At 42.6% G+C, this 25705-nt stretch overlaps 1 protein-coding gene across 1 annotated transcript in view; it reads left to right on the top strand.

The window, feature by feature from the left end:
• Positions 1-25705, top strand: part of PLXNA4 (plexin A4) — a 1083593-nt gene that overhangs the window by 845185 nt on the left and 212703 nt on the right. Inside the window, exons 12-14 of the mRNA XM_075345346.1 lie at positions 4491-4681; positions 13882-14033; positions 16535-16652. Of these exons, the coding sequence (XP_075201461.1) occupies positions 4491-4681; positions 13882-14033; positions 16535-16652 (461 nt within the window). The remainder of the gene's footprint in view (positions 1-4490; positions 4682-13881; positions 14034-16534; positions 16653-25705) is intronic.

Raw genomic sequence — 25705 nt, 5'->3', positions numbered from 1 at the left:
ATGAAAGCTCATTAGAGTTAATTGTGCCAGAATACTTAAAAAGTGCATGCCAATTAACACATTTAGTGCACTTTTTAGACTCTCCTAATACCATAATATGAGATCTACACCTTCCATAAACAGGTGCAGATTTGTACCAAAATTTACAACATCTGACCCTGATTCCAATGATGTTTCACTTAGTTTACTGGATGCAGCAGCTGTGACACAGTCAATGTTCTTAGATATACTGTAGAATGGAGCAGAGTTCAGAAAGCTTACCCTACCCATACCACCTCTCTATGTATATATTCTCTATTGACAGCTGCTTACCAGAGGAGGCGATGTAGTCTGATGACTTGGCACTAGGCAGCTAGTCACAGCAATGACAATATCCTAGTGATAAAACCTTCACTGTAAGTCAGGGGTCTCAAACTCGGCTGGGTGTATGGGCCGCACACAGAAAAAAAATAATTTGAGGAGCCGCATTCTTTTTAGGACAAAGTGACATTGGTAGTGGTACTATATATATAATGTATATATATAACGCACACATTTTTTTTTGTAAGTAATACAGTTTTATTTACAATTAGCACCGCATAGTAATTTTGGCCAACATCTTGTAGTAATGTGCCCCATCCTGTTCCCCATTCTGTAAAAATGTGCTCATCCTTGTCCCCTTGTAGCAATGTGCCCCATGCAGGTCCTCTTCTTGTATTAATATGCCTCCATGCAGCTCCCCTTCTTTTAGCAATGTGCCCCATGCAGGACTCCTTCTTGTAGTAATGTGCCCATCCTGGTCCCACCTTGTAGCAATGTGCCCCATGCAGGACTCCTTCTTGTAGTAATGTGCCCATCCTGGTTCCACCTTGTAGCAATGTGCCCCATGCAGGACTCCTTCTTGTAGTAATGTGCCCATCCTGGTCCCACCTTGTAGCAATGTGCCCCATGCAGGACTCCTTCTTGTAGTAATGTGCCCATCCTGGTCCCACCTTGTAGCAATGTGCCCCATGCAGGACTCCTTCTTGTAGTAATGTGCCCATCCTGGTCCCACCTTGTAGCAATGTGCCCCATGCAGGACTCCTTTTTATAGCAATGTGCCCCCATGCAGGTCCCCTTCTTAGAATAATGTGCCCCCATGCAAGTCCCCTTCTTATAATAATGTGCCCCCATGCAGGTCCCCTTCTTGTGGTAATGTGCCCCATATGCAGGTCCCCTTCCAATAGTAATGTGCTTCATGTAGGTCCCCTTCTTGTATTAATGTGCCCCATGCTTGTCTTCTTGTAGTAAACACACACACACACACCCTGTGCAGCTTCCGATAACAGACACACACACACACACACACACACAAACCCTGTGCAGCTTCAGCTAACAGACACACACACAAACCCTGTGCAGCCTCAGCTGACATAGACACACACCCTGTGCCGCCTCAGCTGACACAGACACACACCCTGCGCCGCCTCAGCTGACACACACCCCCTGTGCAGCCTCAGCTGACACACACACACACACACACACACCCCCTGTGCAGCCTCAGCTGACACACACACGCACACACACCCCCTGTGCAGCCTCGCTGACACACACACACACACCCTGTGCAGCCTCAGCTGACACACACACACACACACACCCCCAGTGCAGCCTCAGCTGACACACACACACACACAGCCCCTTTGCAGCCTCAGCTGACACACACACACACACACACACACACACCCTGTGCAGCCTCAGCTGACACACACACACACACCCTGTGCAGCCTCAGCTGACACACACACACCCTGTGCAGCCTCAGCTGACACACACACACACACCCTGTGCAGCCTCAGCTGACACACACACACCCTGTGCAGCCTCAGCTGACACACACACACACACACACACCCTGTGCAGCCTCAGCTGACACACACACACACACCCCCTGTGCAGCCTCAGCTGACACACACACACACACACACCCTGTGCAGCCCCAGCTGACACACACACACACACACACACACACCCTGTGCAGCCTCAGCTGACACACACACATCCTGTGCAGCCTCAGCTGACACACACACACACACACCCTGTGCAGCCTCAGCTGACACACACAGACACACAGCCTGTGCAGCCTCAGCTGACACACACACAGACACACACACACAGACACACACAAACCCTGTGCAGCCTCAGCTAACAGACACACACAGTGCAGCCTCAGCTAGCAAAACACACACACACACACACACACACACACACACACACACACCCTCAGCTGCCACACACTCCCCCTCTGCAGCCTCAGCTAGCAAAACAGACACTGTTCAGCCTTAGCTATGGTAGCGCGACACACACACACACACCCTGTGCAGCCTCAGCAAGCAACAGAAACACACAAACACACACACAAATACATTCTGCTCACCTATCCTCCGTCGGCTCGGGAGCACGCAGGCACGGGGACCCGATAATGATCACAGCTGCTGTCACTGCTGAACTTTCTGCCGGCGCGTGCAGAGCACTCAGAGCAGTTCTCACTGCACAACAGCCACTGGCCAATCACAGGTAAGCATCTGAGGTCATATGCAGCAGGTGCTTGCCTCTGATTGGCAGGCGGCTGTTATTGCGTTCTGCAGCGAGAACGTCACTGTGCGCGGCAAAGGCAAAACTGTAAGCTGAAATAGACAGCTGGAGGCTGTGGCCCCTTGCACCGGTCGCCATCTTTACCGGGTCCACGGGCCAGCGGGCCGCAAGAAGCCACCTGAAGGGCCGCATGCAGCCCGCGGGCCGCGTGTTTGAGACCCCTGCTGTAAGTAAACAACAGCCCACATCTTAATAAATTACACATGACTGAAATCAGTGTCTCAGCCCCTATCTCCTGCTCTCTTCAGATTACATAGCAAAAACCTGCTGACAGATTAATATATTTGTCAAAAAGTTAACCACGGCCTTTACTTGTACTCCTGGCCCACAATTTGCTACTTTTTGTACATTTTCGGTTGTAAACCACTTTATATATTTTGAACCATACTTTTAAAAAGTAACCTTATTTGCAAAGTTGATTCATTTCTCATTTCAGATTTTGAAAGAACAAAAAAAAATGTTGTGAAGGTGTTAGAAAAAAATATTGTGAATCGGGAATGTTGGCAAATAGTATAACAGCAGGTCTGCTAAGCAGAAAATGTAATGCCCTATAGTCCCTGCTGTATTTCTGAATGTTGGCAAATGATTAAGGTTTTTTCAAAATTAGCAAGGAATAAGGGATCACTTGTTGGTTGCTGGAGGTCCCAGTTAGAAACTTTAAAACAACAGAAGGCCGGAAAGGCATAGGTAGGCAGCGTGAACTGGCTTACAATTGATGTTGCCTGCCAATGCCTCTCTGGCCTGCATAATAAAGAAGATAGATTTTACTTTTTGATCAGTGCCTACAATTTTGACTGGTATATCGTAGTAGATACTTTTGCCAGCATTACCATTAAATTCTAATCGCTCTGTCCCAGTTGAATTTCCATCATAATTGCGGAAGGTCCATTATAGCACCACCATTAAAGGTAGTGCCAAACCTTATACCCTATTTATCGAACTGAGTGCTAAGCAAATTGATGCTTTAATGGATGGTATATATGATCATATCAGATTTTCAGAAACAGAAATCTTTGAGCAATACCTTGGATAGAAACCTTTCATTCTGGAAATTGTGGTTGATTATCACAGACTTTATCATTGTGATCTTGTGACATATACTTACAACATAAGAGATTTTGCCCAATTAAATGTTAAAGGGAACCTGTTACCATATGTTTCCTTTATAAAATAGGGCCAGCACCTCATGTACATCATTCTAGAATGCTGTATATATGTCCCCAAGCCACCCTGCATAACACAAAACAGACCTTTTATTAAACTCACCTACAGCGCAGTCCGGTCTGATGAATGTCTTTGGCCTTGATGCAGCGCCTCCCCTCTTCTTATTTTGATGCCGTCCTCATCCTTGCTTCGTGCGCATGATATGTCCTATGTCTTCCACACAGTATCTTCCATTGTGCTCATACGCAGGTGCACCTCTCTATGCCCTGCTGAGGGTAAATCTAAGTATTGTAGTGCGCATGTTCTCTGCGCATGCGCCCAACTGTACTTTGCTTTGCCCTTAGCAGGGCAGAGAGAAGTGCACCTGCACAGGAGCATGATGGAGAACACTGAGTGGATGATTTAGGATGTGTCATCCACACAAAACAGGGAAGGAGGACGGCAATCACAAGAAGAGACGAGACATCAGATCAAGACCAGCAACACCTATCAGACTGGACCGATTCGTAAGTGAATATTTGTTCTTTTTTGTGTTATGCAGAGTAGCTTGATAGATATACAACATTCAGGAATGCTGTACATGGGGGCTTATAGGTGTTGGCCCTAGTTTACATGGGAAAAACCCAGTGACAGGTTCCCTTTAAAGTGAAAAAATAAAATACATTCTAATGTAGCAGTTTTATTTCCTTCCTTCTGTTTTCTTCTGAATTTAGTGCATCTATACAAGTGTGGTGCTACCAGACCCAGCTGTGGCCTATGCTTAAAGGCTGATCCCGACTTTGAATGTGGTTGGTGTGCAGGAGAATCCAAATGTACACTCAAGCAGCACTGCTCAACTCTAGAAAAACCTTGGCTTGAACTATCGGGAACTCATGCAAAATGTGAAAATCCCCGAATAACACAGGTACGTATATACGTATATCGTATATATTATACTTATTTTGGTTGTGGGCATTAGTTCCTGCACTGCTGAGCTTTTTCTCATGCTTTTAAGTGTATAGTGCATGTGCGTGAGGCTTTGTGAAGTGGGTGTAAGTGTGTAGTTATGTTCTCTGCACCATTAGAGTGGAGGTGATCAAACTGATATACTATCTACTCTGCAGCTAACAAGTCTGGATACATAAATGTTTCTTTATTGGGTTCCTTCTAGTGGAAATACTGTATGCAGGGCAATGAAATGGGAGGAGAGAAAAATGTTATCAGCCAAGGTTATTTACTGATGACTACATTTATATTGACACTCTTTGAAATTAGAGCACTATAAAATTGCCCAGATGCAAACTACTTCCCGAAGATGACAAGCAAAGCTGTAACATTATGCTGCTGTTAGCAGCGGGTGTAAAGTCTGACAGCTTGTTATGATCCGGTGTATTTATTTCCACGCAACAGCACCTCGGCACACTGTGGCTGGTAGACGCCTACTATTATAAGCCCTGGGTTTGAACTGTAATTCACTTTTCAATTAGAGTACAGGCTTGAACATTTAAGCCTCAATATTTTTTCCATTTCCTATAATAATTGAACATTTTTCCCATATAGGGTTGAAGCTGTGCTATTTTTTCTATTTTATTTTGTCCATATCCAAGTAGTCACTACACTCGTTGCAAGAAAATGTTTGTATCCGTAACTAAAAAATATGCCATCCATTTCTTACCATTGCATCCATGCTAGATTTTGCTTATGTAACTGTGCCAGATGTAGACTTGTCAGCTTAGGATAAAGATGTATTTTATACATTCATGTAAAGATTTTAAAGGGAACCTGTCACCAGGTTTTTCCCATATGAACTGCGGCCACCACCAGTGATCCCTTATATACAGCATTCTACCATACTGTATATAAGTCCCCAAGCCATTCTGTATAAAATAAAAACATCTCTTAATATACTCACCTGCCGGGCGGTCCGGTCTGATGGGTGTTGCTTATCTTTATCCAGCACCTCTTTTCTTCTTGCAATCGCTGTCCTCCTTTCCCTGCTTTGTGTGGAGGACTCACCTACAGGGCGGTCCAGTCTGATGGACATCTTTGGTCTTAATGTGGCATCTCCTCTCTTCTTGCGATTGCTGTCCTCATCCTTGCTTTGTGCGGATGATATGTCCTACATCATCCACACAGTGTCCTCGATTGAGCTCCTGCGCACACGCACTTCTTTCTGCCCTACTGAGGGCAGAGCAATGCATTATAGTGCGCATGCATGGCACCATTTCGTGCTCCTGCAGACACGCACTTCTCTCTGCCCTGCTTAGGGCAGAGAAAAGTACTGTAATGTACACTACAATGCTATGCTCTGCCCTCAGTAAGGCAAAGAAAAGTCCACGTGCACAGGAGCTCAGTGGAGGACACTGTGTAGATGACATAAGAGGTATCAAAACTATGGAGGAAAGACAGGCACATAGGGTCTTAACCGATAAAATCAAGGTGTAAATAAATACAAGGTGCACTCACCTATAGATGTTATGAAGAGGTCACAACACCTAACAACATATATTCGCTGGTGGAGACAGCTGCGGATCCGCAATTGTGGTGATGAGTTATTAAAGGAAACCAAGGATCACTGCCACGCGTGTCACCAATGACATATAAAGGATATTATTCCAAGTCATTTATTTGAAGCATAATACACAGGTCTAAGCATTTCAGATCTCTCTGCCCCCTTCCTCAGGACAGTATATTAATGACACGGAAGATATCAAAATCTGTTGACAGGAATTGTGAATATGTGTCTGGAATAGGGCTAGATAGCAAGAAATATCCTAAATATCCTAACTATCTAACAATGTACTTATCTATACATTGTGCAAACATAGTTTAAAGTTCACCAATCATCAAGATTTTCCTATATAACCTAAAGCCAGTGCTATACTGGCGCTATCATGCTGATTGTATACATACCTTTAGTTGCCAGCTTGGATGTATAGGTTTTGAAATACAGGCAAGTAAAGTTTGTAAAATGAGTAGTTTTTTGAGTGACAGCAGCTGCCGATCAGCTGATAGCTGGGGTGGGTATTCATAGTGATTCCCGTCCCCCTGCATGTCCGTCCTCCCCCTGTTATTTATGCTAATTCTATTATGGAATTGTTTTACTAACTGACTAGAAGGACCTTGCTGATGTCATACTCATGTGACCAGAAGTGGGGGCCTCAGCCAACATAGCTGATACCAGGAAGTAATATTATTTTTCTGTTGGCTGAGGTCCTGCCCCTTCTGGTCACATGGGTATGACATCAGCAAAGTCCTATTAGGGACACGTTTAGGGTGAACTACTATATAGGTCAGGTGTCAGGTATTTCCAACCATGGTTTTGCAGGAATTCTGAAATTCATTCAGCACTAATTAGGGGCTCCCATGATGAACACCAGGATATCGGAACAAGATCTTTCACTTTTACAATTGGAAGACTATAATGATGAGACAAGTAAGCCTTCTTTACCTGCTCCTATATATAGTAGGAGGGTAATAAAGGGTTGTCCAGAAGTAAAAACATTTTTCAGGAATTCCCCTATGTCATTATGCTTAGGTGCCACTGATGTAAGGACTGAATAATGTAGACTGAGAGCAGTAATGTGTAGGTCTACTATTTCGAACAACTCAAGGAATAGTGCACCACCATCTGAGGGCACTGAGACGTCATAAAATGGTAAAAGATTAGCAAGCTAATACAAGATAAAATGTATGGTTGGTTAGTTTAGGCATTGCCTCTCAAAACTGAATGTTGGGACCCCTCTTTATGTTCCTTAAGGCTAATTATTCTTCTCATATCTTGACCTAAAGTGCTCTACAGTGAAATTGTGATAAAAGACTGATGATTTATTTGCTCATTACCTTCAACCTAGGGTATATGAATCACCTTAGTACATTGACAAGTAGATTTTTCATGCTAATTGCTCCCTCACCATCATATTTTTTTATGCATACAGTAAAATGCACATTTTTTAGTGGAATTTTAAAAGCCTATTGTAACAAGCATAAACAAAAAATACCGCTGTCGTGGAAACACATATGCGGCAATCATAGGGCCGCCAATGCACGTCCCTGAAACATACAATGAATATGTGGCGCCCCTGACCTGGTCAGGCACCACTGAGTACTGCACCCATGCTGGGGACAGTACAATACAGGTAATCCAGAAGGCTGACCGAGGTGTGACTACACAGGCGCATAGTGATCAGGTCTCACACATGTACCTTTGGGAGGACCCCTGGGGATCCCAGGAGGGGGCAAAGCCTTCACCTCCACTGGAATAGTGGAGGGGGTAAAAAGCCTCCATCTCCACTCAAGGGGTGTGGTAGAGAGCCTGGTTGCTAGGTGGCGTAGGCAAGAACAGGAGAGGAGGAGCAGTGAGCCGGTTCAGTGTGCAGTCCAGGGCGAGCAGACGTGAGGAGCAGACCCCTGGGGCTGTGACAGTCTAACAGCGTCCGCGCAGTGACTACCGACGGGGGAGAACGGTCACCTAGTAGTGCTACCCGAAATCCATCTTCAGCTAAAGAGAGAGCAACGGAGTGGGAAGTAAGGAGACTGATAGGGAGTTACCAGGCCCAAACGGGTAGCAGGTCCCAGTGCGGGGATAGATCCACCTTTCCTTGCCAAACCTGCATGAGGGGGCACTTCATACCCCCAAGACCACACTACAGAGTCCGCAGCCACGTCGCCACAGTTAGGGCCCATAGTTCACAGGAGGCAAGCAGCCGGAGTGTCCTGGTCCAGGCTACAAGCAAACGGGCCAAAACGAAGGGGAGAGAGGCTTCAGCAACTTCCCTGGGTGACCCCCATAGGGACTAAAAGTCGGGGTTACCCCAAAACGCAAAGGGCTAAGGAAGGCGAGTCGGTAGTCACCCTCATCAGTCAGCCTGAAGGACACCTGGTTCCAGCCTGGTTCATCCCAGCTACGCCCGGGTTACTCACTCTGCCAACTTCTGTGAGTAAAACCCCTGAAAGACCTTCTGCTTGTGTGGAGTTATTCTGCGCCTTGTGGTTCTACACATCTACACAGGGCCCTGGGGCTTGCCTCACTCTCAGGAGGCTATTACAACTGACTGCACCCACCATCAGCCCCAGGCATCCCTTAACCTGCAGTGGCGGTCCTCACTGACCGCAATTCTGAGAGTGGCGTCACGACAATCCCAGATCGAAGAGTTCCTACCTGTGACAGGATCCAGCTGCGTGGAGTCCCTGAAGGTAATGCACCGACACAACACTGGAGGGGCTTCACAAATACAACCGAGCAAAAGGACTTGTTGTGCATCTTCACCTTTCTCACTTCCCCCTCATGAAGCTTGAGGCGAGACGCGTAGGGGCACACACTGCATGAACTCCTGAGTCTAGTTTACATATGGGTGAGTAATTCTGGCTGAACCTCCCTCTTACTTTAAAAACGGTTGATTGTTTACTCTATATGGCATGCATATGCAGCCCATTACATTCAGTGGACACATAGTGTTCTACTGTTATAGAGTTTGTGAGTGGTAAATACAATTGTCTAATCTCTCTACTTCTAGACGCCCTGTCTAGATTTCTATATGGCATTTATGAATATAGCCATTTATACCTAATAGACACGGGGTGTCTTTTTGCTCTCCACACCTGGATTGGCGATTGTAATTATCTCACCTGGGGGTTACTCAGCCATTTTTGCATACCCTGCCATTCCCATGGTTTATCATCTTGATACATAATCTTCCTTCCATGGGTTTTTGATTTCTAGCAAGTCATATTACACATGTTTGGGTGAATGTGCTACAACCTTGTCCTCGATTCCCTGTGTTCTTTCTAAACATTATTTATATTGAATAGTATGGAAATCCAACCTGTTTTTATACATTTCATAATAAAAATGATTTTTTATATGCATTAACCTTGGTTGTGATTCTGACTTATTATGACTGTTATATGCACAACAAGTCCTTTTGCCCTATTGTAACAAGCAGCGATCATGCATTGTTAGCTTCTCGTGAGCAGAAGATCCTGTTGTGCATCCATTTCCGATGGTCGCTCCAAAGTTTACGGCACGGCAAAATTCTCCTTGTAGAAGATTCTGAAAACGTAGCTTTCCAACTTTCACTCATAATTAGAAAATGAATGCCAATTAATTTCCCTATTAGCATGTATTTGATATAATAGGCCTCCATTAATTATACTTTGCTTAATATCAGGCAAATGCATGAAAAATGGTCTGGAATGGGATGAAATGGGGGAATATGGTGTGTTTTATGAAATGCTTAATGTAACTAAAGTTCTATTCAGATAGATTATGAATGAATCAAATTAGTTTATTGAATTATATATGATATTGGATAAGCCTCCTCATGGCCCATTAATTATTAAACTGTAACGTACATGCCACATTATCAGTGAGCTAGCGAGACATTAGCATGGAAATGTCTGTTAATTAAACTGCACTTTCACGGTAGACTTCTGAAATGGCGGTATCTCAGTAGCCATATTAAACCACGTTCATCACACTCTGACCTTTCGTCCTGAATTATGGTAAGTAATTGGGGGGAAAAGCAATGGTATGTCAGCTAGGAGGTAACAAAGGGCTGCTGTTCCAGTTTATCCCTAAACACAAATTAACATAAGCACTTATAAATAGTGAAAATTAGCCTTACCATCATTAGCTAAATTCCCTATTACAGAGTTGTTAATGTCCAAAAACCTATAAATATTAACCAGATTCCATTGCGATTTCTTATTATTTTACTGTGTAGAAAGTGAAGATAGCTGAGAACACAATTGCACTACATTGTAACCCTCTAATTACTCAAAAGTTTAAAGGCTATTGTCATATTTGACATGGAAAAATGATTTCAGATATGTTAGTGGTTACCACACTAAGGCGGGCTTTACACGCTGCGACATCGCTAGCAATTGCTAGCGATGTCGAGCGCGATAGCACCCGCCCCCGTCGCACATGCGATATGTGGTGGTTGCTGCCGTAGCGAACATTATCGCTACGGCAGCTTCACACGCACATACCTGGTCGGCGATGTTGCTGTGACTGCTGAACAATATCTCCTTCAAGGGGGAGGTGCGTTTGGTGTCACAGCGACGTCACCGCGACGTCACTAAGCGGCCGGACAATAGAAGCGGAGGGGCGGAAAATTCCCGCCCACCTCCTTCCTTCCGCATTGGCGGTGGAGGCAGGTAAGGAGATGTTTGTCGTTCCAGCGGTGTCACACACAGCGATGTGTGGTGCTGCAGGAACAACAAACAACATCGTACCGGCAGCAGCCATATTATGAAAAGGAGCGACGTGTCACCAATCAACGATTTTTGACGTTTTTGCGATCGGTGATCGTCACTCCTAGGGTTTACATGCTGCGATGTCGGTAACGGTGCCGGATGTGCGTCACTAACGACGTGACCCCGACGATATATCGTTACCAATGTCACAACGTGTAAAGCCCGCCTAACTCTCATACTCTAACATTCATTTTCAGACCCCTTAATATGCATTTGTGACCTGCTTCAAGTTTCAGATTTTTCTTTTTCGGGAGTGTCCTTCTTAGTAATATAGGCTGTTTATAAGGTCTGCTTGTATCCAGGGTGCTGCTGTCACATATTAGCTTTTATCCATTATTTCCTGCTCATGTGTTTTCCTCTTTTTTTTATAACCTGTTTTATCTGCCCTCTCTAAGACTTCAGATGCTTTCCTCCATGTGTAACACCTTCACTACTGTTATTTCTAACACTGAAAAAGGGGAGGGTAAGAAAGGAGAGAACGATCAGAAATGTGAAGAAGCTCTGACCATGTCTGACTGTACAGGAACATGGCCAGATCATATCATCTCCTGGGCTGGGCAGTAAACAAAAGACTATACAGACTGGACAGAATGAGATTGCAGCTGATTCTTTCTGTGAGGCAAAACATTTCTTTACCTGTTTTTCAACATGTTTTACCTCACAGAAACCAGCAGCTGCAATGCCCTGCTGTCCTGACTGTATACTATTTTTGTCTTCCACTGCCCAGGAGAAGTGGTATGATCAGACCTTGTTCCTGTGTGATCAGACACGGCCATAATACATTACATAGCAGGGACACATATAAGATTGTCTCAGCATAGGAACATTTTTTTAACACATCCAAATGTTAAACCTAATATTATTCCACAAGCTATTGATTAATATGCAGTTTGTTCATGGAACAACCCCTTTAAGGACTTTTAGACATTATGCAGCATCAAAATGGAAAATCAATTGTAATAAAGACTATTTAGAAAGTTGCTTAACTTTGCATGTAGGAAAAATAGTTAATTTACTGAAGATATCAGGGTGAAAAAAATGTCATAGCTATTGCTCTATTTTTTTTTTCCTATAGACCAATCTACATGTAAATATTTTCCCATAGTTCTTAATTTAAAGGGAATCTGTCAGCAGGTTTTTGCTATGTAATCTGAAGACAGCATGCTGCAAGGGTTAAAACATAGAATTCAGGGATGCCGGTCTTGTCAAGGTCAGATCTTTTGTTCATTTGCTATGTTTGTATAACAATCAGGACTTATCTTAAGGTACCGGCACACTTAGCGACGCTCCAGTGATCCCACCAGTGATCTGACCTGGCAGGGATCACTGGAGCATTGCTACATGGTCGCTGGTGAGCTGTCAATCAGGCAGATCTCCACAGCGATCACAGATCAGCCACCAGCGACCCGTGTAACGACGCTGTGCTTGGTAACCATAGTACATATCGGGTTACTAAGCAAAGCGCTTTGCTTATAGTTACCCGATGTGTACCTTGGCTACGTGTGCAGGGAGCCGGCTTCTAGAAGCTGCGGACGCTGATAACCAAGGTAAATATCGGGTAACCGAGCAAAGCGCTTTGCTTGGTTACCCGATGTATGCTGCCTTGGTTACCAGCGTCCGCAGAAGCCGGCTCCTTGCTCCCTGCACATTCAGATCGTTGGCTCCCGCAGTCAAACACAGCGATGTGTGCTTCACAGCGGGAGAGCAACGACCAAAAAATGGTCCAGGACATTCAACAACGATCAGCGACCTCACAGCAGGGGCCAGGTCGTTGCTGGATGTCACACACAGCGACATCACTAGCAAGATCGCTATTGCGTCACCAAAACCGAGACTCAGCAGCGATGTCGCTAGCGATGTCGCTTAGTGAGACGTGGCCTTTAGCTCGGACTACAATGTCACACTCATGGCGACTCGGTACGCCCCCTCCTCTGATTGACACCTCACTGTCAATGTACAATCTTTATTGAGAGCCTGGTGTGGGCGGGATAGCTCTATCAGCTCTGCTGCATTGCTAAATCTAAACATTCTGATTGTGTCAGAACGACTGCACCCAGTAATCTAAGTAATACATCAATGGATTCAGGATCTCTTTGCCTACAACATGCTGCTTTCAAATAAGGTATCAAAAACCTGCTGACAGATTCCCTTTAAATATGGAGCCGGTCTTTCAATTGTGGTCACCTGGTACAAACGAAAGGTTCCAAGTGTGGAAGGGTTTTAGCATACCTTGATATTAAAGTGAGAAGTGCTGAGCACAGGAAATCTGAAGCTAATATTCAAAGTTAAGTTACATATACTAAAACGCTAATGGTAGTTTCCTTTAAAGCATTTCACTCTTGTACTAATTAAAACATAAGTAGGGAAGCAATCCATCAAAGTGTAGTGTATTCAATAACATCCCATAAAGGTTAGCAATGCTTGCAGAGGAGTTGGAGGCTACAGAGCTCAATAAAAGCTTATCACAAGTCTCAGGGGCCGCAGACTACCACCAGAGAGCTAATTATGCATTCTGTGCTTAGACCTACAAGGGCTTGTGTTTGGCTTAAGGCAATAGGGAAAGATGATGTTACAAAATCTACATCTTTTCCACAGCCTCTACTTCCACCAGTATGCTCCCTCATCATGAGATAGGAATTTTAATTTTCTGTGTCACATTTATAACTAATTCTGTTTGCAAGAGATTATTCCATTGTGTGGCAAATTGTGCATTCACTGTATTGTAGGGCAGCAGAGGTTATGAAATGATTAGCTCCGACATGTCAGGTCATGATAGCAAATTGAATTGTTACTCGCTGACAGCTTCTTCTACCATGGAATATTTTTCTGAATGTGAAAAGTTATTTTTTTTTTTATTTCTTTTAGATAATTCCTGTAACCGGTCCCCGTGATGGAGGCACAAAAGTAACAATTAGGGGAGAAAATTTGGGCTTGGAGTTTTGGGAAATTCAGAATAACGTGAAGATTGCAGAAGTCAAGTGTACTCCTTTGATTGAGGAATATATTCCCGCAGAGCAGTGAGTCATGCTTTATAATTATAAATGGTTGTGCTTGCAAAGATCTTTTCAGAATTATGAACATATTTCTGAAAATATCAATTTAATAATCATGGATATCTTCGCACAAAATTCTATATCTTGTACCGTTTCTAATTGTTTGTTTGAGCATCCAAAATTTTATTTGCTGTCCTGTGCTTACCTAGAGATCTAGTATGTCCTATCAAACATATTTCATCATTTGTAGAGATTTTCCACTTTCAATATTTTTATTCCATAGGGTTGCTTTGTTAAAAATAAAAAAAAAAAAACAACAAAACCAGCCTAATTTAACCTCTGCCATCAACGTGCTTTGTTTCCAATGCTGCCCATAGTCATTGCTGATGTGACTACAGTGGTAACGGTACAACTATAGCATGTGACCACTGCAACCAATCAGCCACTCAATAATGATGCCAAGGTAGATAGATGTCTGAGCCTATAACCATGTCAGCAGTTCCTGAGGGCAACAGGCAGAGGCAGAAAGTGAGTGCAGGAGTGGTAAGGGGTAAGTAAAACTGATTTTGTTATTTATTAAAAGAACAAGTCTATGGAATAAAAATAAAATGTATTTTAATGCGCCCATGCTCATGCTTTTTTATCATGCAGATGCTACAACTTACTTTATCGGGGACTGTATGTGGGATTAGGTGTTTCCTTAACCCCTATCTGGTACCATGGCGTCAATGTGTCATGCGCTGTCCGGTTCCGCACACGCGGATTACTACTACAGCATTGGACTCTCTTGTGCATGTCTCCGTGCTCAGCTCGGTTAGGCGTCGGCTGAGGTTTTTTCACTGCTTCCAGCCATGCAGGAGTTAATCCTTTTTGGAGCAGTGTGCAACTCTTCTTAGAGCCACCCTGCTAATTACCATCGCCAGCTGGTCTCTTCCTATTTAAGGCTGGGGAGTGTAGCAGGAGGCCACCGAAGATAGCATCAGTGAACCCGGTCTCAGTGGTTCTAAATTCATGGTGAACAACAGTTGCTTTGTTGCGTGCTGTGAAGGTTCCCCTGTTGTGAGATTATTCCCTGCCCATTTCTTTATTCCCCAAGTACACATATGTCTTTCCTTTGAGCACGAGTGCAGTGTGTACGAGGTTTCATTCTCCCTTGTCTGTGTCTTTTCTTTGGGGTTCGGTTCTGGGTTTCCGGCCTGTTCCCAGGGTTGAGGAAGTAAGATCAGGGCTCGACAGGAGACAGGGCCAGTTGGGGACTCGGGCTGCCCTACCTTCAAGGGTACCTCCAGGGTGAGCATAGGGGCCCCAGTCTTAGGGCCAGCTTAGTAATCCCTGGTCTGTCAGTTCCTCCCCCGTAAAGGAAGAGCTGTGGAAAAACAAGCGCAATAGGGTCTTACCCCAATAATGTATGGGGAGGAGGACCGGGAGCAATAATACTCACCAGATGTAGTTGTGAAAGTCACAACTACTGTAAAGGCATGGCTAAATTGGATCACGGCAGCAGCAACCCGATAACAGAGAACAATGGTGGAAAAAGGGTTTTCATAAGCCGCGCCAAATGATCACTGGTTCAAGTAGTCCGATTAGTGAATCTTTATTTAGCACAGGTCTACGCATTTCTGGAGGCTCAGCTCCCTTCCTCGGGACCGTCAGGCATAACAAAACATCAAATCTAATTAATCGGACTACTTGAACCAGTGATCATTTGGCGCGGCTTATGAAAACCCTTTTTCCACCATTGTTCTCAGTTCCTCCCCCATAACACTATGTGACCCCATGCCGATTGGTCCAACTAGTGATTTTTTTTCATGTTACCAGACAAGGTTTAAAGTTCTTTTTTCAGTGTTTTTAGGGACAAACTTGGCCCAAGATGCCTTTATCTACATGAGACTATGCAGCATGAAATATGATTTTCATTGGGCCCAATGCTTTAAAAACTCATAGTTGGGTAACTTTGTAATATACTTTGTGTTTCATCTTATCATTGTTTTCAGAATCTCTACTTTATCTCATAGAATTACATCACTAATTTTTTTCATGTAAAAGTTGACAGTCTGTACTTGTCATAATAAACCATAGTTTCTTAGAAGCGAGCACTGATACACTAACCTAAATCATCCATGCACTTTGACTTTTACTTGGTTTTATGAATAGTTTCTGATACAGTTCATCAGACATTCTTTTATTAACTACTGAACATTGATTCCCCAGTCCCATAATACAGAACTATCTGGATACTGATCTATACACTGCTATATACAGGTCAATAAGGGCCATGTATAGTGTTTATGGATCAGCAAGATGCTGAAATAGTGTTGAAGTCTCAAAGGATCAGTGCTACTTGCTGATAAAGTAGAGAACATATATTAAAGATCATGAATAAGTTGTTTAGATACATATATGTCATATTATACAAATTATTAAACTTATAGTGTTAGTTATAGTATTTTCCCATAAAATACATTACTGGCTCTTTTATACATATGTATTGCACACACTGATTTAATCCTTGTCATTATTTCCAGAATTGTATGTGAAATGGGTAGTGCCCAGCAAAGCCAACATGCAGGATTCGTAGATGTCTGTGTGGGAGAGTGCCGAGATGGGTTTATGGTGAAATCCTCATTGCTGTACTACTTTGTGGTAAGTTAAAATGCATTTATTCAAACATAAATGCTGCTCATAGCACTAAAGACAGGTATTACCTGGCAATACCATGAGAAAGAGGGGCTGGGGAGTGACAGAGTGCATAGGGTCTTATCAAGTGGTGCAAGGTAGGAAAAAAAGTAAATGCTCACCTGGTGAGAGTGACAATAGCACATATAATGCATATAATACAGGACAGCTGCATGGTCAAAGGAGATGTGTCAGGAAAAAATGAGCCATATATTGACCTTTTTTGCATTGCCCTTCTGATGTAATAAGGATGAATCCACGACTAAGAGGATAAATAGCATCTGTAGTTTATTTTCTACACTTTTAAAAACTAACACCAGCTTTTTCTTCAGGACTGTTAACGTATTGTTAAACTTTACAGTTACTGGGTTAGTGTAACGCCTGCCTGGATCAACAGACACAGATGGGATGTAATGGACAGGCTAAAGGGAAGCCACTCACCAAGCAGGACCCCCAGAACCCTGAAACCCTTTAACCCCTATACAGGGATTTGGAATTACACAGAGCCCTGGAGATCACTACCTGTGGAAGGTTGCAGTCCGATGAGAGTAGTCGTCAGGCAGGGTCAAACCAGGAATAGCAGAACAGGGACAGAATCAGCAGGCAAGGACGTAATCAGAAAACGTAGCAAAGGTCAAATCCGGATCGGGCAGCGAGGTACAAAAACAGCAGGCATAAGGGTAGTCAGAAAACACGCAGAAGTCAGCACACAGGAATCACAAAACAGAATAGGGTGGATCAGGAGCCAGGAAATCAGAACTATCTCTGGCAGAGGTCAGCAGACAGGAGGGGAACTAAGAAGGGTGTGGTGTCTTCCCATTGGCTGTAGCTGAACGCTGGCAACTTCAGCTGGAAGACACACACCACCCACAGTCAGCCAGTGGTACTGCAGATCCCAAGATAACCCAGCCCAGTGGATGATCGGAGCCTGTGCCCACCGGTGCCGCTGGCATCGACTCCTCTCCCATCACCAGCACCATCCACGGCAGGAACACGGCGTCGCCTGGCGATCGGAGCAGAAGTCACTGGAGCGGACTCCGGTGGTGACGTAACAGTTAGTAATGAGGGTATCTGGTTGATGCTTTTCCTTTACTAACCCCTGAGTTTAATGTTAGGTACCAATTCACAGCTGACATCAACCCCCAAAAATATCACCCCAATTGCCAAAGCACCAGGGCAAATGGGAAGAGTCAGGGTGAAGCACCAGAATTGGTGCAACTAATGGATATGCCAAATCTGGGACAACTGGGAGGGCCCAATAACTAGCTGTCTGCTTTACCTTGGCTGGTTATCAAGTGTTAAACCAGCCTAAAAACACCTTGTAGTGTCACATGAAAGGTACTAAAGTGTACAAGCATATAAACACTGCCTATATGCCTGCTCTAATTTAAGCTCTCCCTCCTACATCAACTCTCCCTGAACTGCATTGTGCCGAGCATCACATGCCCAGGCTTCACATATGACCTGAGGACATGATGCAGCCAGCTAGTAATCACAGTAATAAATCTAAAATTGCTACAGCATTACCATGATTGCCAGGCTACTCCTGCAAGTTTGAAGCCTGAAAAACAGCCAGGAAACATGCAGTGAGGGCACTTGAGTATAGTGCTCAAGCATTCCCAAAACTTGGCCAAGTATAGAGCGTGCCAAGCACCCCGATGCTCAGTTGAGTAACGTGCAGTGCCAGACACGCTCACTCTTCACTAGTTTACAGTGATTGTAGATGGTGTTTTCATATCAGAATTTTAAGGCTGTAGACTTGTATCTTTTATAACATAGGGATTGTCCCAAGAGTGTAGGTATATGATTACTATCAGAATGTACTCCTACCCTGGTCCACTCCATCACTACTTCAGTATTGATTGTATACAGTCGTGATGTCATTTATACATACTGCAGACAATAAATGACTTGCTGACGTAGACATTAAAAGCCACTATGCCCAGTGATTCCAGCATTAATGTGTGATGCAGACATGATATCCCCAACAACATTTTAGTCTTTGGGCCACCATAATGAACCTGTCAATAGATTCATAATGCCCGATCTCGGACAACACGAATCAGAGCCTAGTTGCATGATTGTAGCCAAGTATGTTTTTCTCTGAAACACTGCAGTGTTTTAAGTTTTTTGGGGTTTCTTTTGTGGAGTTATACTTTAATACTTAGCTATAAAAAAAAGTTTTTGACTGTAATATTTGCAGGAGATCATCATTCATAGCAGTGGAAGCAAGCCATCACGTAAAAAGGTTTCTACAGTCTGTTTCCCCGTGCTGCCCGTACTCAGATATTAGTTGATACAGAATCTTAGGTCAGCCAACGCCAGGAAATCTCTAGACTCGTACTGTATAGATCAATAATTCATCATTCAATAGCTGTTGAACTGTAATGCTTATGGAACGAAAGACCGGAGACATCTCAACAAAACCTATGAAATAAATGTACGGGCCATTATCTGACAACCACACAGGTCTCTGCGGTGTCAGCTCTGTAGATTTGCATGCTTGGCTTTTCTAATCTCTGGTATATCTGGGGCATATGTGAAACATACTGAATGGAAGACTGATTTTTTTTAATGCAACTTTATAGTTCATCATATCTATTGTTGCAACAACTTAATCCGGAAGTGTTTTTAAGTGTTCATCATTAACACCAAATTGCAATGAAATGCCTGAGGGAAAAGCATGCGAGATCTGCACAAGCATCTAATGAGTTTGTAATGATGGAGCATTTGAAGTGAAGTGTTACTGAAAATTGACTGCATTGCACACTTTCCTTAATTATTTCATCTGGAAAGGGCACATTAGGAAAGAGAGTTTATCTCTAGGAGAATTTGCCTCTGCCTCTTCATGGCGATGGGTAATGCAACTTGATTTGAGTAATTCGTTTCCTCCTGAATAGCACTAAGCAGGAGCAGGATTGGCGCCCAACGTGCCCGCTGAGCTCAGCAATGTTTCTTTGAATTTACTGCGGATGTTAACTCTAGCAGTGCCAGAACATAAACCTCCCTACAAGGGATGCAGAGTATACAGATCATAAGGCGAACGCTGAATGACCGATACAGGTAGCACAGACTTTGTCAATATAACAATGCCAATATTGGGACTTGGATCTTAGTGTATAGTGGGAAGACAGGTTAACTGTTATCAGAGCTTTTAGTAAATAATTGATCTAAATTACAAAATAAGCTCTGCTACATTTATTTTTCAAAGTCATAAGAACGATAAATGTGGTTGACTAAACAAAGTAGCTTTATTAGCTTTATTATTATTATTATTATTATGTACATTAAGGAATAAACAGTGAAATATTGCAACATGTATAATAAAATATCTGTGCTATTCTGCTCTGATACTTCGTTCGAATTTTCACATTATGCATGGCGATTTGAACATTTTTGCTTGCAATATTCAACCCCTGACAAAAATTATTACATCACCTGGCTCTGAGGATGTTTATTCAGTTGTTTACTTTTGTTTAAAAAAAGCTAATCACAGACATGGCACAAAACTAAAGTCATTTCAGATGGCAACTTTCTGGCTTTAAGAAACACAAAAAAAATCATGAAAACATAATGTGCTAGCCAACAACGGTTAATTTTCAAGCCCAAACAGGGGGAAAAATTATGGAATCATTCAATTATGAGGAAAAAATTATGGAATCAACCTCTAAATTTTCATACCCAAAACTAACTTCTGCATCAAATAAGATCTGCTCGTTAGTCTGCATCTAAAAAGGAGTGATCACACCTTGGAGAGCTGTTGCACCAAGTGGACTGACATGAATCATGGCTCCAACATGAGAGATGTCAATTGAAACAAAGCAGAGGATTGTCAATCTCTTAAAAGAGGGTAAATCATCACGCATTGTTGCAAAAGATGTTGGTTGTTCACAGTCAGCTGTGTCTAAAATCTGGACCAAATACAAACAACATGGGAAAGTTGTTCAAGGCAAACATACTGGTAGACCAAGGAAGACATCAAAGCATTAAGACAGGAAACTTAAAGCAATATGTCTCCAAAACAGGAAATGTACAACAAAACAAATGAGGAACGAATGGGAGGAAACTGGAGTCAATGTCTGTGACCAAACTGTAAGAAACAGCCTAAAGGAAATGGGATTTACATACAGAAAAGCTAAACAATAAAACGATGACTACCTGAAGAGAATATGTAAATTTCAACAGTCATTGATAGTATGGGGCTGAATGTCAGGTAAAGGCACTGGGGAGAAGGCTGTCATTATATCTTCAATAAATGCTTAAGTTAGCATTGAAATTTTGTACACCTTTCTTATTTTATCAATTGAAAGGATGTTTGGGGATAATGAAATCCTTTATCAAGATGATAATGCATCTTCCCATACAGCAAAAATTGTGAAAACATTCCTTGAAAGAAGACAAATAAGGTCAATGACATGGCCTGCAAATAGTCCGGATCTCAATCCAATTGAAAATCTTTGGTGGAAGTTGAAGAAAATGGTCCATGACAAGGCTCCAACCTGCACACCTGATCTGGCAACAGCAATCAGAGAAAGTTGGAGCCAGATTGATGATGAGTACTGTTTGCCACTCATTTAGTCCATGCCCAAAAGACTGAAAGCTGTTATTGAAGCCAGACGTGGTGCAACAAAAAAGTAGTGATGTATTGGAGTGATCTTTTGATTGTTTGTTTTTCATGATTCCATAATTTTTTCCTCATAATTGAGTGATTCCATAATTTTTCCCCGTTTGGTCTTGAAAAGTAACCGTTACTGGCTAGCACATTATGTTTTCATGATTTTTTTAGTGTTTCTTAAAGCCAGAAAGTTGCCATTTGAAATTACTTTAGTTTTGTGCATTGTCTGTGATCTGCTTTTTTTTAAACAAAAGTAAACAACTGAAAGAACATCATCAGAGCCAGATGATTCCATAATTTTTGCCAGGTTGCATAAGTAGTGTGAAACATATTGACGATATAAAAAAAGCGCTATTTGTAACTCCATTTTAAATAGTTGATGTATTAGGCTAAGGACACATGGCGAGTAAAACGGATCACATTCCACCCGGACCCATGTTACTATATGGGGCCATTCCCATCTGCAATTTTTTTCTCATCCCTAATTGGACCGAGAAAACAATTGCAGCATGCTGCAGGTGGAATCCAATTCATTTTCACTCACATCCATACAAGTCTATGGGTGCGAGACAAATATCGCACTGCACTCATATGACACCGGAGTGCAGTGTGATAAATGCATCAGCTGATAATGGAGATAGGGAGATTAATCCCTCTCACACCTACGAAGTGCGCGCCTCCTCCTCCCCGGCTGTGCTGTGATTGTCGGATCACATCACAGTGGCATGACACTTGGCTTACACTCACAGCAGAGTGGCAGGCGAGTGTCATGCGATGCACTCACTGTAGTGCTTGTGTGGCCCAAGCCTTAAATTAGTTGTCCAGGATTAGAAAAACATGGCTCCTTGTTTCCAAAGCCTGTCCAAAGATTGTGTCTGGTATTAAAGTGTGTAATGCAAAAAGGAATTACAGCACAAGGATATTGAAAACAAGAAAATCCTTAGCTTAGTAGCTGCAAAATTAAAATATCCACACTAGAAACCAATGCATTAACCAGAGAATAAGGTGTTCATTCTACAACTGGCATCATCGCTCCCTAATTTATCAGATTGGCTACTGTGGCAGTTTTTCACAGCTATACCTTGTCCAATTTTATGTCACAAATTATGTGGAGATCCAATGGAGCTAATATACAGATTCAATTGATACCTCTTGGTAAATAAATCTACTTTGTGGTTCTCTTTAATTTGCATTTGAAGAATTTTGGTAATGAGATTTTGTGCACTGAAGCTGAACTGTATACTGCGTCTTCATCACCTGCCTCTGGTGTTTGAGTGACAGGGCACTGCTGTTTCTGTGACCTGCCTCCTATTTCAAATTTTGCTCCAGCAAAGTCAGTGCTGCAGGTGGCATGTGTGCAGATTGATTTACCTGTTGGTCTTGAATAAAATGGTGTGGGGGTGTATGGGGGTGTGTGTGTGTGGGGGGGGGAAATGGGTTGATAATTAAAGAAGAACCACTAAGTAATGCTGATTTCTTCACAAAAATATCAATGTAATTTGTATAACAGTGCCATTATGGTCATGTCTTTACTTTAACTTGCAAAATTGTGGTGACAAGTTCTCTTTAAATCCCTCCAGAATACGCTAAAGAAAGCATTTTTATGAGCCTTTAATGCTAAAATGCCTTTTACCACGAAGTTGGAAGAACACAATGCTGTGGAATGTCAATAATCAAACAGTAAATAAAATGCCCAATTCAAAACCAAAATAGACAACCCAATGGTTCCTCATCCAACAAATTACATATTACAATGTGTAAAAAGACTTTTGGTGCTTAAGGAACAAATGTTCTCATCTCAGTGTATTTATTTACCTCCACTTTTTGTTCTCTGTGTATCGTGATGTCCATTAGAAGCTCGTGTTATCTGTGATTCCAGTTGAGCACTTGAAGAGATTAACTTCAGATCACTGTGCTTTAGGAATAGAAGAAGAATGGCGCAAGATTGAAGTCAAGTGCTGCGGCTGGTGGCATTCACTCAGCAAACTTATGTTGTGTTTCAATATCCAGTTGCAGGTACAGCTTTGCGGGACGTAATGTTGTAGTGAAAAAACACGTTCTCCATCCACAGGGATCCTAATTTGTGAATGGGCACAGATTTATAGTGATACTAGATGTGGTTGCTGTATAATCCACACCTTTATGTGTATATATACTGCTCAAAAAAATAAAGGTAACACTTAAACAACACAGCGGTATTTTAGTGTTCCCTTTATTTTTTTGAGCAGTATATATATATATATATATATATATATATATATATATACATATATATATATATATATATATATATATATATATATATATATATATATATATGTATATATATATATTTATATTTGCACAAGAAAAAATTCTATTAGAACGCAAACAGCTATATCTCATTATTGAAACCTCTTAGTGCCAGTGTGTCCAATTCAGAAATCCACTGGCTCTTACTCCGTTACATTTGATTGATGAAATTCCCACCTCTCTAATGGGTTTTAATGGTTATTAAATGCCAATAATGCTACAATTAGTATTCTAACCAGTTATTGGCATTTAATGGCCAATAAAACCCATTGAGGAGGTGGAAACGTGTGGACTTTATCAAACGAATGTCATACATTGAGACCCAATAGATTTTCGATTTGGACACTCTAGCATCAAGAGTTTTGAGAAACCATATCCATTATTTCTAGAGATAGAAGACCATTCACAGACCATTACTATCCCTGAAGAAGAAACATGTGTTTTCTGCAATGTGTAAGATTGTTTTCAGTCTGTGTCCTTTTTAAAACTACAGGCATCATACAATGCCTGTACCCGGAAAAGGACTTTAGAACACAACACAAGTTTGCCATGTAAGTGCTGCCGGCAGGTGCTCTCCTTATAACTTTGGAAATACTTACAATCTTGCACCATTCTCATTCTATTCTTAAAACACAATAATGTGAAGTTAATCTCATGAAGTTAGTCTCTTTAAACAGTCAACTGAAGTCATTGTTGATACAGCTCATAGTGGAAATCACAATAAACACAGAACAAAAAGTGGAGGCAATTATACCAAGATCAGTACATACATGGATCACTACTGGGTTTAAAATTGATAGTTTTTGATATTCTAATATCTTAAACATACTTATTAGACACCAGTGAATATTATTATTGGATGTGAGATAAACTTGTTATTTGTTACTTAAGAGGCAATAGTCTTTTTACATATTTTTATTCAGTTCAATTGTTATCCGCATTTGATTGATTTATCCAGTCTGTTGTGCAGTATATGTAAATATTATATGGGAGCAGCAGATGTCACTTTTATACAATAAGTCCATATAACAATGGTCTAAAGCAGTGTTCCCCAACTTCAATCCCCAGGGCCCACCAACAGTGCATGTTTTCAAAGTTTCCATAGTATTGCACAGTTAATAATTTAAAGGGGTGGTTCATCCCTTTTCATTATTGGCCACATCGATATTATGTTGATAAACAATGTTTGAAATACGTTGTGTTGCCAATAGTGCCTGTGAGTGGCGCTATTGTGGCTTATTCATCCCCTTTGCATGACCCCCTGGCTCCATGACCTCTGGGATCCGGTGATGTTATGTCAACTGAGGCTGGCCCCGGTCTCCGTGAGTGACTGGGCTGTGGGTGCAGTTTCACTGCTCATCAAAGCCCAGCGTCATAGCTCAGCACCTCCCTGCTCCCTCCTCCTTAACTGCAGAGCGTGCATGCAGGAGGGATGCTGGGCTGTGGTGAGCTGTGAAACGCTGCTCACAGCCTAGTGACTCACGGAGACTGGGGGTGGCCGCGGTGATGTCAGGTGTATAAGAAGTTGACGTGACATCATCGGATCCCAGAGCTCATGGTGCCCAGGGGTCATGCAATGGAAAAGAGCGGTCCACAATAACGCCACTCACAGGCACTATTGGCAACACAAGGTATTTGAGAGAAACCTTGTTTCTCAGCATAATATCATTGTGGCCAATAATAAATATGGGTGAACCACTTCTTTAATTACCTGCACAGGTGATGATTCCATTCTGTGCAATGCTAAGGAAATCCTGAAAACATGCACTGTTGGTGGTTCCTGGGGACTGACGTTGGGGAGCACTGGTCTAAAGCATTGTCTAAACCCATATTTTTATGCTAGGTGGTGAACACTGATTCATCACTACAAAGAATACATTTTCACTCCAGCATCCAATCTTCTGGCGCATTGGTAATCCAGAAAAACTTCATATTACCCATGCTTATACACTCCTTAGGCTGAGGCCACCCGGGGATTACTGTAAGTGCTCACATGACACTCGGCTCACACTCGCAGCACAGCGGGAACTGAGTGTCATGCGAGAGTGTCATGCGACTGTGGTCCAATCGTGCGACCAGATCACAGTTGCGGAGGGGAGGGCCGGCGCTGAGG

This window comes from Anomaloglossus baeobatrachus, chromosome 4 (assembly GCF_048569485.1).
Source record: "Anomaloglossus baeobatrachus isolate aAnoBae1 chromosome 4, aAnoBae1.hap1, whole genome shotgun sequence".
NCBI lineage: Eukaryota > Metazoa > Chordata > Amphibia > Anura > Aromobatidae > Anomaloglossus > Anomaloglossus baeobatrachus.
This window is presented reverse-complemented; position numbering and strand designations above follow the sequence as displayed.